The following is a 17,671-nucleotide window of genomic DNA, read 5'->3' as shown; positions in this document are numbered from 1 at the left end:
ATAATCCTTATTATAGTCTTAATAAGTATCTATTAATTGATTCTAAATGCAAGCTACTGTGCACCAGTAACACTCATTTCTCATGCACAATGGAGCAAATTAATGGAGCACAAAAAATAACAACAAAGTTATTATAAAAAGGATAGATTTATTTAGAATTAGTCACATCATTTGTAAAGAGTAATCCTTTGACAATGAATCATCATTCAAAAGGAAGAAAATCAATATATATTTACTTAATACTTTACAGACACAACACTGACATCAAGTAAAGGAAATCAGGTACATTCAAGGTGTACAAAAAGACCAATGATTGATTAAACTAATTCCAGTTTTAGGTTAGGATCTATTGGCTGTTGGATTTGACATTATTTACTGACACGGTTTTAGATCAAATGAGGTTTTATCTACAGCAAAATAAACAGGCCATTCAAGCTATGATGTTTAAATCTACAGCAGTTCAAGCAATCAGCTCGGTTGTGAATGGAAAGCCTTGTGCACGTCAGTGACATACACTGTACTAGATGTTTTGGGTTAATTGTACATGGCTTTTTGAAGGTCTAGAGACAGTCAGAGAACAGTTAGAGAAATAAAATCAGCAGTTTAAATTACAGCTCAAATGGATTCTGCTACATATAAAGTGCTTCGGTTTTTATTTCTCTGGCCATCAGGGCTTCGATTTTTTTTTAAGTATTGGCTCATTCCTTTTGCCACACTGAGATTGAGATTCAAACGGCCCACCAATGTTAACAAATACTCATGGGTTACAAGTCCTACTGTCTCTTACTGACTTGCAGAGGTGCGTTCGACTAATCGGAAAGGAAATAGAGAGCAAGAGGAATGGCACTTGATGATGTCACCTCACACCTGACATGGGCTTTGACGATATTCATGGTATGACTTGGAGGAGAAGAGGAAGGACAAGGGGAAGTTGCATTTAACGTCTCTCGTATCCGAGCCATCTGACGGATTGAAAATGGATTTCTTGGTTTTCCTAGCCCTTTCTCTGGGATGGAGCCAGGGACGTGTCCTGGTGTGCTTGTCCAGTGAAGGAGGACCAACCTGGTCATGTCTCTAACTCTCCCCCGGCCAATGGAATGACAAACACCGTGATGTCATCACCAGAGCCAAGTCTCTCATTGGGCAGGCGCCAGCCTCGCTCCTTCAGGACTCCACGTGAGCGCATCAGGAGGTCTTGTGCTGCTAAAGTGTACCTTTAAAAACACAAAATGACAAACGCCATCAGCATTTGAACATTAAAGTAAATGGAAAATAACAGTTGAGGGCCTTGGTGATGACAAACTGACATCTACTGGTCTAACTACTACAGCACACTCGATTCCGCCAATGATATTTATTAAGCTACCCTAACTATGCATAATTATACAAACTAACATAGTAACATTCAAAAGTTATTTTTTAAGAAATGAATACTTTTATTCAGCGAGAATGCATTGACCAGAAGTGACAGAAAAGACATTTGTAATGTTACACAAGATTCCTATTTCAATTATGTTTAATTATGTATATGTATATAGGCTTTATATTTAATTATTGCATCTTATAATTTTGTATTATACAATTATATTGTATCTAATAAAATATAAAATGACATAAAAATAAACAAAGAATATATATATATATATATATATATATATATATATATATATATATATATATATAACAATTAAGAATAAATAAATCAAAATTTAAAATTTAAAATGCAAAAACAATTGATCATGGTCTTCACAAAAATATTAAGAAGCACAACAGCATTGATAATAATTGTGCACAAATCAGCATATTAGAATTATTTCTAAATGATTGTGCGAAACTGATAAAATAATGTTTTGCCATAACTTAAAGCTACTTTTTACAATCTTAAATATTAAAATACAACAAAATGTGAAATATTATTTTAAACTGCAATAAAATTTCACGATATTACTCTTTTTGCTATATTTTTGATAAAATAAAAGCTGAATTCGGTAAGTATAAGAGACTATAAAGATAAAAAAATCTCCCGAACTCACACTTTTGAACGGAAGTTAGTGTTGTTTATTTTATTATTTGCATTTAGAACATTTTCGTGAGTGTGTGGGGAAAATGTGTGCTGTTCATTATGTGATCAGGTCAGTTTAGATTAAACAATCAAGGACTTACCTCAAGGGATCATTAGGCTCACGACCAGACAAGAAAGTCGATACTGCATCGGCAACATCTCTGTCAGCTGTAACGTCCCATAGTCCATCACTACCCATGATCAGGACATCATCACACCCATGTTTCTGCTCAGAGATGTTGTACACCTTGACCTGGGCATGAGATTATATTATTTTAATGCTGTTATGCTTCATATGCCATATACTTTTACTTTTTAACATCTAATAAAACATCTTGGGTGAACTGTCCATTTCAATCAAGAAGTGACCTAATAACTAGTAGCTAAATGACTATTTGAATGAGTAAATAAATGGCCTTGCATATAAATATCCAATAATATACTCACTTCTGGGCAGCAGGATAGGAAAGGTTTGATATAAATGTTGGAGTTGTACACTTTCAAGTCGTGATCTCCTAAACCACGCGTTACTCCAATTGTAGCCATGACTCGAGCCTAAGAGCACACAAACACACACACACTCTCACAGCTAGAGATTCTTGTGCCATTAGTGAAAAAAGGTTATTTTATATTAATGCAAACTTTAACAAACAGACATTATTCTGGCCCACAACTGGCAGAACATTTTAGCAATTCCCATTCGCAACACCTCAATACTCCTGCTTTGTAATAAATAGCCTTGAAAACTGCGGAAAAAAGCTTCAGACACCTTCATTAAATTATTTGCTAGGTCTGTAACAAATATTACCACTATGCAGCTTTAAATAAAATCCATTTACAGCATCTGGACCTTTTGAAGTTAAAACGAAGCAAAGTAATTCGCTTACCTTTTTCCCCTCTCCATAAATCAGCGGGAACTTGAGATCGTCTTCTACAATTGTCTTATATGCCCTGAAATAATAACATTTAATAATGATGAATGCAAAGACTTAAACTTTTATATATATTTAAATAAAATAACCATTTACTGGATGTTATAAAATTAAGCCTGCTTTAGAATTACCAGCCAGTCATTGTGTGGTCTCTAAAAAGCATCTTCTTGCCGAGTTCACTGTGTTGGATACGTCTGGGGAATTCAATATGAGTAAACTCATTCCCGAGCAGCTCTGGTTTGAGGAAGCCCTAGACAAAAACAGCACAAACACAATGGAAGGGTTACAGAATAGAAGATTTAATAGAAATGGAGCAGACACAGTAAATTAGTGAACAGGGTTTAGAATAAAGTTAGAAATAGAATGGGAACTCTAGAACACTAGATGACTCACCAGGTACTGTAGCCGCTGTCGTTCACTTTCTGGTGTGAATTCATTGGACATTGGGATGACCTCATTGTTCCGGACTATTATGGCTCTGTGGGAAAATTACATAGGGAATTGTAAAAGTGTTTCTAAGCAGCAGTTTATAAAAGGCTGGATGATACAGTCAATAGCCAGTTATATATGCTATTTAAAGTACCGTATCTACTGCAGTTATTTTCTCATTTATTGCTAAAATCCCCAAGATTATCATTATGGGTAACCATCACAGTAATTGAGTCATATGGCTGACATCTTTGCAAAAATAACATGAAATGCAATGGAAAGCAGAAGACACACCGTCTCCCTAGAGACAAATTTATGTAATCTCTTCATTTCAGGCAACAACAATTTCCTCCATTTTTCATTAGACAGATATTTCAGTGTTTACTGAGGCTAATTTAAACCTGCAGTAGGTAACCTTTGGAAAAATATATTTTTTACATATTTATTAAACCTGTCATTATGTCCTGGCAGTAGAATATGAGACAGATAATCTGTGAAAAAAATCAAGCTCCTCTGGCTCCTCCCAGTGGTCCTATGGCCATTTGCAGAAATTCATCCGCTACCGGCAAGAAACAACCAATCAGAGCTGCGGTCCGTAACTTTGTTTGTGTTCAAAATGTAGAAAAATGTATATAATAAGCGAGTAAACCATGAATCCATTTTCCAAACCGTGTTTTTAGCTTGTCCTGAATCACTAGGGTGCACCTATAATAAGTGTTTATATTCAGACTATTTTAGATTTCTTCGGGGATACCTCGGCGGAGTACCCCAGTACCTTTGTGATTCTTCATAGACATAAACAGAGAGAAGTAGTTCCGGCTACGATGTTCTTCCGCAAGACGCAAGCAGTTCTGTTTATTAACCGCTAGAGCGTCAAAAGTTACCGACTGCAGCTTTAATACAAGTCTTTTTTTTTTAACAAAAATAATGTAACATGCACATTTAATAGCTGTCCTCCTACCTGCTGTCTCCAGCATTTGCTACATAGAGTTTCCCCAACAAGTGAATTGCAATCAAGGCACAACAGCCGCCAGAGATGCTGTAAGATTCCTTCTCCTTCTCTATCAGGTCGTCCTGTAGAGTGGGACACACAGACACAGACACAGACTCGGTTTTCTCTTCTGTTTACTCACATCTGCACAACATTCAACATTCTATGTATAATGCCCAGTCTTGATGTTTAAACATCTGTGCCAGTATTATACAGATGTTAGGTCCAAAATACCTATGTGACATGAATTCATGTTTAAAATGTTAGTTAAATTCAAACTTTTAGTTTAACTCAACTGGCAAAGAGGTAAAGAAACATAGCTGGGAAATGCTTTAGAAAGATGCACTTTAAATGTTGCACTTAAAATTATATACTAATATATGATTTGCTGCATCATATGACTTCATAAATTCAATAAATTGTTTTAAATATTTGTCATTTTAAACAATGATTAGTTTTTACATGAGCATTTAAAAAAATAAATAATACATTGATCATTTATTTTATTATTTTAATGGCACTAAATACAGTATAAATGTTGCATAATTATATATCAATTTATTATTTGTTACATTTAATTACATTTAAACATGAATTAAATAATTGTTTCACATATTATTTAAAAAAAATTATTATCTAAAATTGTATTTTTGAATAAACTGCTAATTTCAATATTTAATTTTGAATTGGTACACCTAGTCCTAGTCCATTAAAAACATCCACAGGTTCATCTCACCATCTGTATGAAGGCGGTCTCTATGATCCCCATCACCAGGCTCTCCACACTGATGTCTTTCTCCATGTGGAACCGCGGCTCATCCAGGAGCCCATCCTGCTCCTCTCCATCTAGGCAGGCACCTTTCTTCGCCTCAGCCTGGAAGGGGTTCCCGTTCTTAGCCAGGCAGATAGGTGGAGAGTTGTTTTGATTTTCAAGGAGATGAGCAACATCACAAAGCCGATCACGGATGATACGATGGAGAAGTTTGGATGCCATGAGAGCAGCACCAGAGCCGGCGTGTCCATCAAACACTCCCCAGAAGTGTATGGGAATGCCTGAGGATTCCTAAAGGGATGAGAAAGAGGACAAGTTGTGTCATTTCTGCACCATTAATGGAATGGAATTAGACTTGTCTAATGCAATTGGGTTTTACATTAAAAAATAAATAATAGTGTAACAACAAAACAAACAACAACAAAAATTCAAATGTAAAAAAGTTTATATAATTTAATATAATACACCCAATTGAATAAGTTTGGGACTGGTCTACCTGATTGATTAATACATTTATTGCTCGATTATTTATCTATTACAGTAGTTAGTAACCATTTATATAATATATAATTAAAATATATAAATTATAATAAAAGTAAATGTATGTAAATAAAAAAGATATATAAAATTAATTAATTTAGAAAAAGTAAATTAATATCAGGTAGCCTATCCTAAACTTATGCAATTGGTTAATTAAATATTTGATTATTTTATTATTTATCTATAATTTATCTATTATTATTTATCTATAATGAATACATTTATTTAGTTATTTATTTGATTGTTTGTTTATATAATTGATTATTATTAGTAAAAAAAAACATATATATATATATATATATATATACATATATATATATATATATATATATATATATATATATATATATATATATATATATATATATATATATATATATATAATTAAAAAATACAAATATATTTTATACATTTATTTTATATGTTTCATAATGTGATAGTTACAATTTCTATCAGTAGGGGGCTAATTGGATCAGGCTAAATAGTTAAACCTTGACCTCTTGCATCAAACAAACAGCGTGATGTCTTGAATGAACCACAATGTTAACACTCTTTAGGAGCTCAAAATACCAGTGGTTTACTTATAGCTTGAATAGGACAAAGTATAAAAAAAAAAAAAAAAAAACACACTTCACCTTTATTAATTTGCCATAGCCAAAGCTAGTAGTAGCTAGTAGTAATTTAGCAAATGTCTGTTTTTTTTTTTTTTTTGACAATCGACCAATCAGTATTAAAACTTTAAGTATTAAAAAGTATAGAAATCATCAGAAATTATATATCAACTGAAAACTTAAAATCTCAAAATTCATCCTTTAAAACCCATTTTAAAATCAGACATTGCATTGCCATGTAAATGGTACATCAATATCATGTTACACAATCTTTTCATTCATGAATTAAAAAATTTTAAGTTTGAATCATGCACTATAAAGTCTATGTTAAAAATTGTGAGTGAACGTTAAGGGGTTTTAAAAAAGCAAAGCAAGGTGGCACAATAACATGTAAAGCCTTTTCAAAACCACATGGGGGCATCCGGACCCATTCCATAGCTTTTCTAGAAACCCTCTCCAATCTCAGTTTCCTGTCATTACCTGTTGACGAGATTAACTCCGAGAGCTTACACTCGCTCAGTCATGTAAGATCAACAGCCAGCTGGGAAGGCCCATGGCAGCAGCAAACGACTGTGGCTGGATCTCTGATTCTAAAGAGCAAGGGCTCCAGGTCAAGTGAATATGTGGCCTTGCTATCCTTTTAACGCCCCGTTTGTCTGTATATAGACTCTTGCATACAGGCAGCGCAGCAAATGACAGGATGATGTAATTGATTTAGAGGAGTTTTGAGAGGGGTATTAAGTGGGGGAGGGCAACATCACGTGATGCAAGCAGAAGCGAAGGGAAGAGAGGAGAGAGGTCAGTGTCCTGGTTAACAACCTCGCATGAGTAAACACTGCTGGAGATTACCAGCCCATTTCTGAGTGAGGTCTGTTAATGTTGCACCCTTATGGAGCCACACATGACATGCAGGGGAAAAATCATAAATCATGCACACAATCTATTAATTTGTTCCCTCAATTTACTAAAACATGCACACAATTTACAATTTTCTTTCCTTGTTTTAAGTAAACCGTGTGCATAAAATAATAATTTGTATTACTTCTTGTCTGCATTCTCATAAACTGATGTAGATACTTCTTACTTAAAGTGATTCCATGCAAATATGTGATCCCAACAAATTATTTTGTGAACATGCTTTACTGAGGGAACGAAATATTAAATTGTGTGCATGATTTAGTAAACTGAGGGAACATATTAGTAAACCGAGGGAAAGAATTAGCAAATCATTCATACAATTTACTTTTTTTCCCTGCATGTCACGTGTGGGGCTTCGTACACCCAAATGTGATGCTCATGACCTGCAAAATAAAACCAGAACATCTTGATCGCCATCTAGTTGCTGACTGCAGCATAGCTCATAAACCCCGCCCTCTCCATGTAAACCAATGGGACGTGAGCCAAACTAAATCATCAAATCATCACTTCAATTAAATTTTTACCAAATTTGGTTTTTGGTCATTTTTGGTGGTTTTTGTCATGCTAAATGCTAAATAATAAGTTCAAGTGTTCATTTTTCTAACCAGTTTGATTTTTGTTAGTTATTTAATGGTGTAAAAAAGGAGTGTGGTGTCACGATTGTGAGTTTGCGATTGGGTCTGCAGGAGTGTGGGCGGGACTTTGCTACCACGGCTCCTGAGTCAGACGCCAAATGAATCACCACTGAGCAGACTCTGGCTCCAAATGCCATAATTTTTGTTTACTGTTTAAGAGAATATCTCTTTGAATGGACTTTGAGCTTGGTTACATTGCAGAGCTATTTTATTCTCAAACAGCAACATTTAAAAAAAAGAGAAAACGCATAATAGGAACCGTTTAAGAGAGAGAAATGTAACAGGGAGGATTTCATCAGATCCCAAAATACAAAAGGCTCTTAACAGATGCCAAAATCCTCCTTATTCAATTGTCAATGGAATATTATCTAAGAGGACGTTTTCCACTTTTGCACAGGATTATATGTTATTATGGGGTGAGATGGACGTAGGGTTCAGATTGAAGATGAGGATCAGATAGATCAGTTTTATGTCCACACACTTTGAAAGTCATACGTCCAGGATTGTTGAAAACACTGCCTATACCACATCACATGATCAAAACTCTCACAAGGAAAAAAAGAAGTTTCACTTCAACATGCTTGATAAGACACAAAGTCCTTTTGAATGTCAGCTTGTATTAGAAACTTCAGCTTGATTTATATCATTCTAGATCAACACTTATGCAATGAAGCACAAGATGCTGATCCATATTTTCAAATAGTTTTAAATAATTGAGCTTCCCATGATAGCTACGAGCAGGGTACTGACCAATCAACAACTAGAACCAGAAATATACATTTTATAACCTATAAACTCCACTACGCAACTGAGTTAACAGATGTTTACTGGTGGATTGGTGCATTTCTATGGAAGCCTGTTTCTGCCACGGAATAAAACAAAAAGGGACTATTTTCTTACAAATACTAGTTTATAACATGCAATTCTGACTTTGTAACTCACAATTATAAGTTTAGATCACTCAATTCTGAGAAAAAAAAGTCAGAATTGTGAGATGTAAACTTGCATTACGAGAAGTCTGAATTGTCAGTATGCTTGTTGAAAGCTATTTTACTTTTCATAATGATCACCAAGGGATTCGGTTCAGAATTGAACTTTGGTCAATTTCAAGACCTTTATTGTTCTGTAATGTGGTTTCAAAATGCCAGGCCTTCCAAGTATATTGGGATTTTCCTTCAATTTAGATTAGGTTTCAGCAACAGATGCCTGAGCTTAATGGGATCTCCAGGATCAGTGAGTTCAGTGCTCCGTCAGCAAGCTAAATCTTTCATAATCTTACCTGAGCTCAGTTCAATTGATCCACAAGAGTTCCATTAAAAAGTAGATTAGGGATTTTTTATAGATGTTTCAGTGGATTCATAAATATTCATACCAAGAATTAAAGCGCAGTGAAGACTCACATTACCATTGATTTCAAAAGAGTTTGGCGTTTGCAATATTTTCATGCAAACAACATTCATTCAGCACTGGTCTTTACAGGATGTAGTGTCTAAAACTTACTTACCCCACCATCTTCCAGTAGCATGGAGCAGCGCTGCTGCTTACTACTTATCTTCCTGATATACAGCAGATCACAGGAAGCCTGGTCTTCATTCAGCATGCTCTTCCCAGCATTTATCACCCTGAACGAGAGACCAAATCAATAAACCATTTATTTAAAAAAAACGTAATATTATTACAACTTAAAGTGACTCCTTTTATTTGAGTATATTTTAAAATGTAATTTATTCCTGTGATGCAGAGCTGAATTTTCAGCATCATTACTCCAGTCTTCAGTGTCACATGATCCTTTAGAAATCAGTCTAAAATATTGCTCAAGAAACATTTCTTATTATTATCAATGTTGTAAAAAGTTGTGCTGCTTAATTTTAATTAATTAAAGTATCTTTTTTTTTTGGATGAATAGAAAGTTCCAAAGAACAGCATTTATTTAAATGTATTATTTTTCATTATACTAAATTATCCTCTTTAAACAGTCTAAATAATGCTATTGTATGGAGCTTTAAAATGTAAGGATTTAATTTACCAGAGAAGAGAGGGAAAAGAATATCCCAGAATGACGCAGTGATCTGACCAACCACACAGAGCTGGTCTGAGCTAGCAAACATGATCCATATATGAATGCATAAAGTGAGAGATTAATGGATTTTATACAAGAGTATAAAAGAACAAAAGATGTCAGAGTGTTCGTGATCAGTGCTACACTGCAATGCTGCGCAGTATAGTCTCATAAATTGTAGCATTAAGAGTGTATGTTATGTAATGATGAGAAAAACATGTAAAGTTTGCCTCATCAGTTGCAAGCATGAAAAAAGATTATGGTTTTACATAGAGACTAGGTAACATATGATGCAGTGAGCGACACAATGACCTTCACTGTTTGACACAACCATGCGTCAAAAAAAATAAAAAGGTAAGAAATTCCTTTGACAGGGATGTAGTAATTTATAATATTTCCGGTTCTATCTAATTTGGATAACTATAACTATTTGTTTTATATATATATATATATATATATATATATATATATATATATATATATATATATATAGGTGCATCTCGATAAATTAGAATTTCGTGGAAAAGTTCATTTATTTCAGTAATTCAACTCCAATTGTGAAACTCGTGAATTAAATAAATTCAGTGCACACAGACTGTTAGTTTTATTCTTTGGTTCTTTTAATTGTGATGATTTTGCCTCACATTTAACAAAAACCCATCAATTCAATCTCAACAAATTAGAATATGGTGACATGCCAATCAGCAAAATCAACTCAAAACACCTGCAAAGGTTTCCTGAGCCTTCAAAATGGTCCCTCAGTTTGGTTCACGAGGCAACACAATCATGGGGAAGACTGCTGATCTGACAGTTGTCCAGAAGACAATCACTGACACCCTTCACAAGGAGGATAAGCCACAAACATTCATTGCCATATAAGCAAGAGTTCACAGAGTGCTGTATCCAAGCATGTTAACAGGAAGTTGAGGAAGGAAAAAGTGTGGAAGAAAAAGATGCACATTGAATTGAATTATGATACTGTGGAAGATTTTTATTAGTAAGATTTTGATCAATCAAGAATAATCAATGTGAATCAAGCCATTTTTGTTGCTAGTTGTTTTTCCATTATAATCCTATAGGTAATGGATAGAAAGTTGCTTACGTGCTGGAATGTTCAGAACGGATGAGAAACATATGGCCAGAAAGGGCCTTTCGTTATACCAAAACAAGTAGGGGCCCTCCTCCCTAGGGAGGGATCAAAATTGCAAGCATAAGGAAAAGTTTGACTATGTGGAACCGCCCTGTGTGGGGTATATGATGAGATGCAACCTAGCATTTTGGCAGAACTCCTTGCAACGAGCTCTCGACTTTGTTTTGCTTAAAATAAAGTCTTTTCTTCTGAGAGAAAAATCCCTGACTGAGTTTGATCCTTGGGAGAACCGGCAAAATACACCACAATACACGCTTTTACGTTCAGATTCAGCCGATAAAGTCCCACTATAAGCTCCTTTCAAAAGAGGAAATGTCTCCTAGCAGCAAGTTCCTTCTTCTGAAGTTACTTCACTTCTGCCACATAAGGTTTCAAAACAGTGCAATTTCTTTAAATGAAAGTACCACTTAAAATGGAAAATTATGATTTTCAAGAGAAGCACAACCATACGTGCACTGCAAAGAAAGCAGAACTAAAGTCACTGTCTGTGCAAAATACAGAGTAGTGCAATGAGCTAAAGCCACAGACTGAACCGTTTATTAGCAAGGCTTTTACACCAGTCAAAAACTAGCATTTCCTGTCTCGGGTGACTTTGGTTTACTGACAATGGTTTCTTTCAGTATTCCTGGTGCTAAGTCTTCTAAAAGATCCCCATTTCTAACATTAGAAAGGGGCTGAAGTTCATTTTTATGAACATGTCAGCATGATGTTAACAGTTTGTGAAACTCACATTTAGTGCAAATTGATTTGTGAACCCATCACAAAAAAAAAAAAAATATATATATATATATATATATATATATATATATATATTTGTTTGGTTGGTTAGCATGGGCCTGCTCGTGGAATGGTAGAACTACAGGAAAATTAATTTCTCTCCATTGACGGCAATTAAAAACTAGTTGTATATTTTGCAGATTTTGGTTGATTATTTTTTTCTTTCGCTAGTGAATATATTATGATTTTACTGAGTGATTAATTACATAGAATTTTAAAAACTGAACCCAGAATGTTGTGCACTAAATAGTAAATTCCAATTGAGAACAATATCACGTTTCTTCACATCAAAATTCAAGGTTTGGTTGGATTGCATGAAGCAGTTATCTGCAGAACCCAGCACATAGGCTAAATCGTGTGCACAATTTACTATTTCGTTCCCTTAATTTATAAAATGTGCACACGATTAGCAAATCAAGGGAACGATTTAGAAAATCGAGGGAAAGAAATAGTTATCACGTGTAAACGATTTATACATTTTTTCTTGCAGATCACGTGCAGGGCTCCGTAGTTATCCTGCTGGGGGAATGGCAGAATTACAGGAAAAAACTACTCTCTCATTGACGTATATTATGAAAAAACGAAATATTTCCTAGAAACATTTAAAACCATACATTGTGGAAGATGTTTTGCTAGTGAACATACTATGATTTTACTGAGTGATTCATTACATGGTGTTTAAAAAAACTTAAGCTGGTATTGTGTGTAAATACCAAATGAGAAAAATATCATGTTTCCCATCATTGGTCTGACACTCTCAGAAGAGTTTCGATAATGCAGTGCATCTTCAGGCAAGACTATATAAACAAAAAGTCTTCATTTAACAACATTCAAACATCCATTTTATCAGTCACATACACTGAGTTAGCATAATCTTTGTCAAACAGGAACTGTGTGCTTAACAAATATCCTTCTTGATGCGATAAAAACGACTGTAGAGCATTCTTAATCAAACCCAATAATCACTTTCTGTATTTTTAAAGTATGCGCATCATATCATTGTGTATAGTTTTATCTTCACATAGCTATGAGCTCAGGAAAGGGATACAGCTTCAGTATAACTCAAACCTGATGAGCAATTCTTCACCTCCACCCACTGTGTTTAAGAATAGAGAATAAATGAATTCCTTTTTACGGCACGGTGTATCTTGAGTTGTGCCTGCTGACTTAGTTGTCAAGTAGATTCAGAAATCTAAAAGGCAGGGAAACTAAAGTATATCCCATTATTTGGATAATTAATAGTGTTTGCACTGACCTTCAATAGCCACAGCAATGTGCCATAAACTATTCTGGTCGAACTGAAATTATTTTTGAAGGGGATTCTTCAATGCAAACGTGCATGTTTTCAAATATGACTAGGTTTTACGATACACATTAAACAAATAGCAGTGTGAGATGCTAATTAAAGCACTTTCGCTTAAGATATCAAAACTGAAACACGAAGGGGAAAAATCTAGATAAACAAGTCTAGCTCATTATTTGACTAGTTGGATGTTGGGCGACTGAAAGATTAGTATCAACCCATCCCTACAGAAAACTAAACTTTATAATTCACTTGCAGTTGACAGGAACTCGTGTATTGTGGCGTGGGTGCTCGCTGCAGCATGAATCTGTTTAACTTTGCCAGCTTGGCAACACCACGTTCATAGAAAGCCAATCTCCTTTATCTACAGTGGATGACTCAGCAATATCTTATAGATAATAAATGTGTGTGCGTATGTGTGAGAGAGCGAGAGACAAGAGTTGGGCAATCTGAGGAGTCTAGTGCTGCCATTAATCTAAAATCTAAAGAGTCTGTCAGAATTTAAGAGGGACTTTTCACTCTCATGTTATCACAAACCTGTAGGAATTTAATTCTTTTCAGGACCCTAATTCTGAAGAATTGTGCTGGCTGTAGTTACAATAAAACTTCAAAAAGAGTGCAAAAGCACTATAAAGGTATTATAAAATTTTATTTTGTGCTGTAGTCTTACAATAGCATGTTGAGAAACAGATATTTAAAACGTTATTCGCTGGAAACTTTATTTAAAATATTTTGAATCTGAAGAAGCAGTTGATTCATTTTGAATGAGTAATTTTTGGATCTAACTGATCTGATTCTCAACCCATGATCTGGTTAACAACTCATCACAGGATAAGATCATCAATAGACTTCTGTCAGTATAGAGCCATATTCCATTTTTGACAGGCATGAAAACGAGGCTGTGAGTAACGGAAGTCCAGGGCATTCAGTGGATACCGTTATTTAACAACATAATGAAGATTTGTTCATGTCTTTCAGAAAAAGCTTTCAATACTCCATAAAGTTTTGGGAGTTAAAATGACAGGATCGAGGAACTTTGTATAGTGCGTGCCATTGTAAAAATGGCCTCATAGCCTCGTTTTCATCCATGTTAAATTCGATAAGGCATATAAATGTATTAAATTCTATGAAGACTGTATTTCGGTGCATTTAGTCTGTCTTCAAAACATATCACAGAAGATATATAGAACATGTCCATGATACTTTTATGGTGTATTGCATCTTCTTTACAGCTTCTGTTCTCGGTTCATTGGAATTACATGGAAAACGGCTAGTATGCGATCTTTTGTTTTTCTAGTTGCATATTTTATTATGAAATACATCACATTAGAACTAAAAATGATTGTGACGACTTGTTTCATGTGGATTTACACTTCCAGCTTGAAATTATCACTATCAATGTCCACTAAAACCTTTTGTATTTACCTTTCCCTATAGCGTGTCTGTGAGCACATCCTAATGAACCAGCTACAAAGTCTGTTCGTTTCGACACTTGAGAGAAAGCACTCAATTTCAAATGTTGTCATCACAAGGCCTCAAACAAAGTCCTCCTCTTGAACTGCAGTTAATAATAGATTAAATAACCAGAGGCTAACAGGACTTATTTCAGTGTCAGGGCCTGTTCTCTCTCCGTCTCTCTTCCTTAAGATAGCTCCTCCACACACTGGGCTCAGAGAAGGTCTATGTTACATAAATATGAACATTTTTCCGAACATCCCAACATTATAGTCATTACTGGCATGACTCAAAACTGCATCATCATCGTGGCTTTGATCTTGTCCACCGTTTGCAAGTATGGCCTTGATCTTCACTCGACAAACTTGGGGTTCCCGTCCCTTTTGACCATGACTTTTCTGACTCAATACTTCTATGACTTAAATAACATACAAACACAAAATCACAAAATAAAATATGCAGTTTTAAAAAATGTATCCACTGATAATGCAGTTCTAATTTTACAAAATTTTTTTTTGAAAAATGTTCTTTTTCACCCATTAATGATATTCACTTTACAGTATATCAACGCGTAACATTACTGTAACGTTTTTGCTCATGTCGTAATAAATAGTTTTATTTTTTACCTTTAATAATTAATATTTACATTTTTATTATATAAAATATCAACAATTATAAATACTAAAATGTATGATTTTTTTATAAAACAACTAGAAAAATAATAAGTTGATAAATTAGTAAATGCTTTATAGCATTTATAACATAAATATATGGTTCAGTTGCTTCTTTTTTACCAGTAGCCTGCCAGTTTGCGTCCATCTTAAATTTGAGTTATTTTCCGATGACTAGGAAAGACGTAAGACCTACGATTCCCCTTTTAATTACAACTGTAATAAGTATGCTTATCATGAGCAGAATGCAGCAATGTCATATAGGACCTTAGTGCCTCAATGCATCAGTTGAACCTGGGACAAAGCCCTAAAGCTGAGTATAACCAGAGTAATGCAATACGACTAAAGAAATTCTCATTCAAGATTTACTTTTGGGCCTGGAATCAGACATTTGCAGGTTTTTTACACTGTGTGTTCTCACAGCTGCACAGGCAGTGGGAATGCACTGTACTGTGGTACACTCTTCTTTCAGTACTATGGTAAAGATGCATTCAATGAGTGCTACAGTATCATACGGATATAAGCTACGCGTAGGCTATAACCTGACACATGCACATGCAGTTTAGATGTAACGATTAGCTCAGCAAACTGTAGCCTATGCTACGTCATCAGTGCAGGTATAACGCTTCCCGGTGAAAACATTCCAACATTCCAGCTGACTCTAGAACGCTTGGAGGAGGAGGATGATGAGCCATTGCCCTTGGTTAGACGTGACATGTAACCTTCCGGGGCAATGACGTCACTCCAGCCGTATAGTTTTAACCCGCAATCGATTTATTAAGCGCGTCTTAGACAAAAACACACGACTCACTCCGCGTATCCTGTTCGCCAGGGCAGCCTGCTGTCTCTCTTGAGCGTGATGACCGGTCTGGACGCGTGCTCGGTGGAGTACTGCAGCAGCTCCTGTGTCAGGTCCAGAAACTCGGGTCTGGTGTAGGGGAAGCGCGGCGGCAGCCCGTCCGTGCCGCCGTTCTGCGCGGCTCCGTGCTGCTGCTGATGGTGGTGGTGGCCGTGCGGGATCATTCCGCCCACAAACGAGGACATGGCATTTTTAACTTTGCTTATCATCGCAACAAAATATGTAACATCAGCGGCGCGCGAGAAACGGTTATCTTATTAACGATGCGAGCCTATACGAGCTCCAGCGGCTAAAACAAAACGCACAAACGCGTACAGTGGTTCAGTCGCGATGCAGGAAGCGATTGACCCCATGTGACGATTTGATAGAGAATGTTTTCCTCATCGAGAAAAATCCTCTCCCTGCAGAGTGTGTATCATCGCACGAGAGGCTTATATCCGCCTATAGCAGGGAAGATGGAGTGCTGTGTACTATAGCACTCTCCGCTGACCATCCAGTGAATGTACACAGCGACCACTCAGTTATACCATCACTTTCAGGGGGGCGACTGTTTTAAAAGGATTTTCGTCTTTTCAATTATTTTTTATAATAATAACAATAACAGCAACAACATAATATTATTAGATAATCTACCAAAATATGTTTTACATGTTTGATTCATATTTACATTATTATTATTTTTATATTTCTTCATTAAAATATTAATAAAAAAAATTAAGGACCATTAATAAAATAAAACTGCATTTATAAAATCATGCAAAAACATTCTGTTCTTGTAATATATATAAAACATGTTTGACATGTTTTATTGATATTTACATTATTAATATTTTCATAATTATTAATTTTGAAATTAATGTTTTTGTTTCTGTATTTTCAAGGATAATATTAATAATAATAATAATAATAATTATCATCATTAGAACAGTATAAATTAATCACTTTAAAAATCTAAATATTTATCATTAATGGAAAGCAGTTTCCATTAATAAAAACATGTAAAAAATGTATTGTAATATATGTATATATAACTTGTATATGTACTTTATAAGAGGCGTCTGTTTACTTTTTTTTGTTTGTGAACTATCCCTTTAAGATAGAATACATGATACACCCTCTATTACTGCAGTAACAGGCTATAAAACGTATCTTGCTTTAAATTGTGTTAAAGTATAAAGGGAAGTTACTTTTGTAAGGGACTGGATTAAAGATTTTAGATAGACAGACCGACGGACTGAAGAGAGACAGACTGACTGATTGATTGATTGAAAATGTAAAAAAAAGAAAAAAGAAAAAAAAAGCCTATAATGATGCCTAATGAAAGCAGAGTTATCGATGCCAGATTTTTTTGTTGGTTTGTTTTTAAGTGTACTGTCTCTTTAAGACAAAATACCTGATACACTCCCTTGGATGTGGATAGCACATGTAACACATTAACACGTGATTCAGCATCATTAAACATCTATGCAGAATCAAAGGTGTCTTTGAATAGCTCTCTTGGACTGCA

At 35.0% G+C, this 17,671-nt stretch overlaps 1 protein-coding gene across 1 annotated transcript; it reads right to left on the bottom strand.

Annotated features, from left to right (window-relative positions):
- Window positions 1–129: 129 nt before the first annotated feature.
- Window positions 130–16,373, bottom strand: LOC113105124 (protein phosphatase 1H-like). The gene is made up of 10 exons (XM_026266254.1): window positions 16,117–16,373; window positions 9,395–9,512; window positions 5,151–5,477; window positions 4,385–4,497; window positions 3,388–3,472; window positions 3,126–3,244; window positions 2,950–3,013; window positions 2,510–2,617; window positions 2,164–2,315; window positions 130–1,214 (listed from the first exon to the last, which is right to left on the bottom strand). Exons 1-10 carry the CDS (start codon window positions 16,371–16,373, stop codon window positions 1,067–1,069), a joined length of 1,491 nt encoding a protein of 496 aa, XP_026122039.1. The 3' UTR covers window positions 130–1,066.
- Window positions 16,374–17,671: the final 1,298 nt, after the last annotated feature.

Source organism: Carassius auratus, chromosome 6, assembly GCF_003368295.1.
Source record: "Carassius auratus strain Wakin chromosome 6, ASM336829v1, whole genome shotgun sequence".
NCBI lineage: Eukaryota > Metazoa > Chordata > Actinopteri > Cypriniformes > Cyprinidae > Carassius > Carassius auratus.
Note: the sequence above shows the minus strand (reverse complement) of the source record. Positions and strands in the feature narration are given on the sequence as shown.

What these genes read in the sequence shown, in the direction of transcription:
- LOC113105124 (XM_026266254.1), bottom strand. Translation starts at nt 16,373, where the DNA reads ATGATAAGCAAAGTTAAAAATGCCATGTCCTCGTTTGTGGGCGGAATG. An exon ending in TGCTACTGGAAGATGGTGGG is followed by an intron (nt 5,478 to 9,394) that starts GTAAGTAAGTTT and finishes TCATCCCTTTAG; the next exon opens with GAATCCTCAGGCATTCCCAT. An exon ending in AGACCGCCTTCATACAGATG is followed by an intron (nt 4,498 to 5,150) that starts GTGAGATGAACC and finishes CCCACTCTACAG; the next exon opens with GACGACCTGATAGAGAAGGA.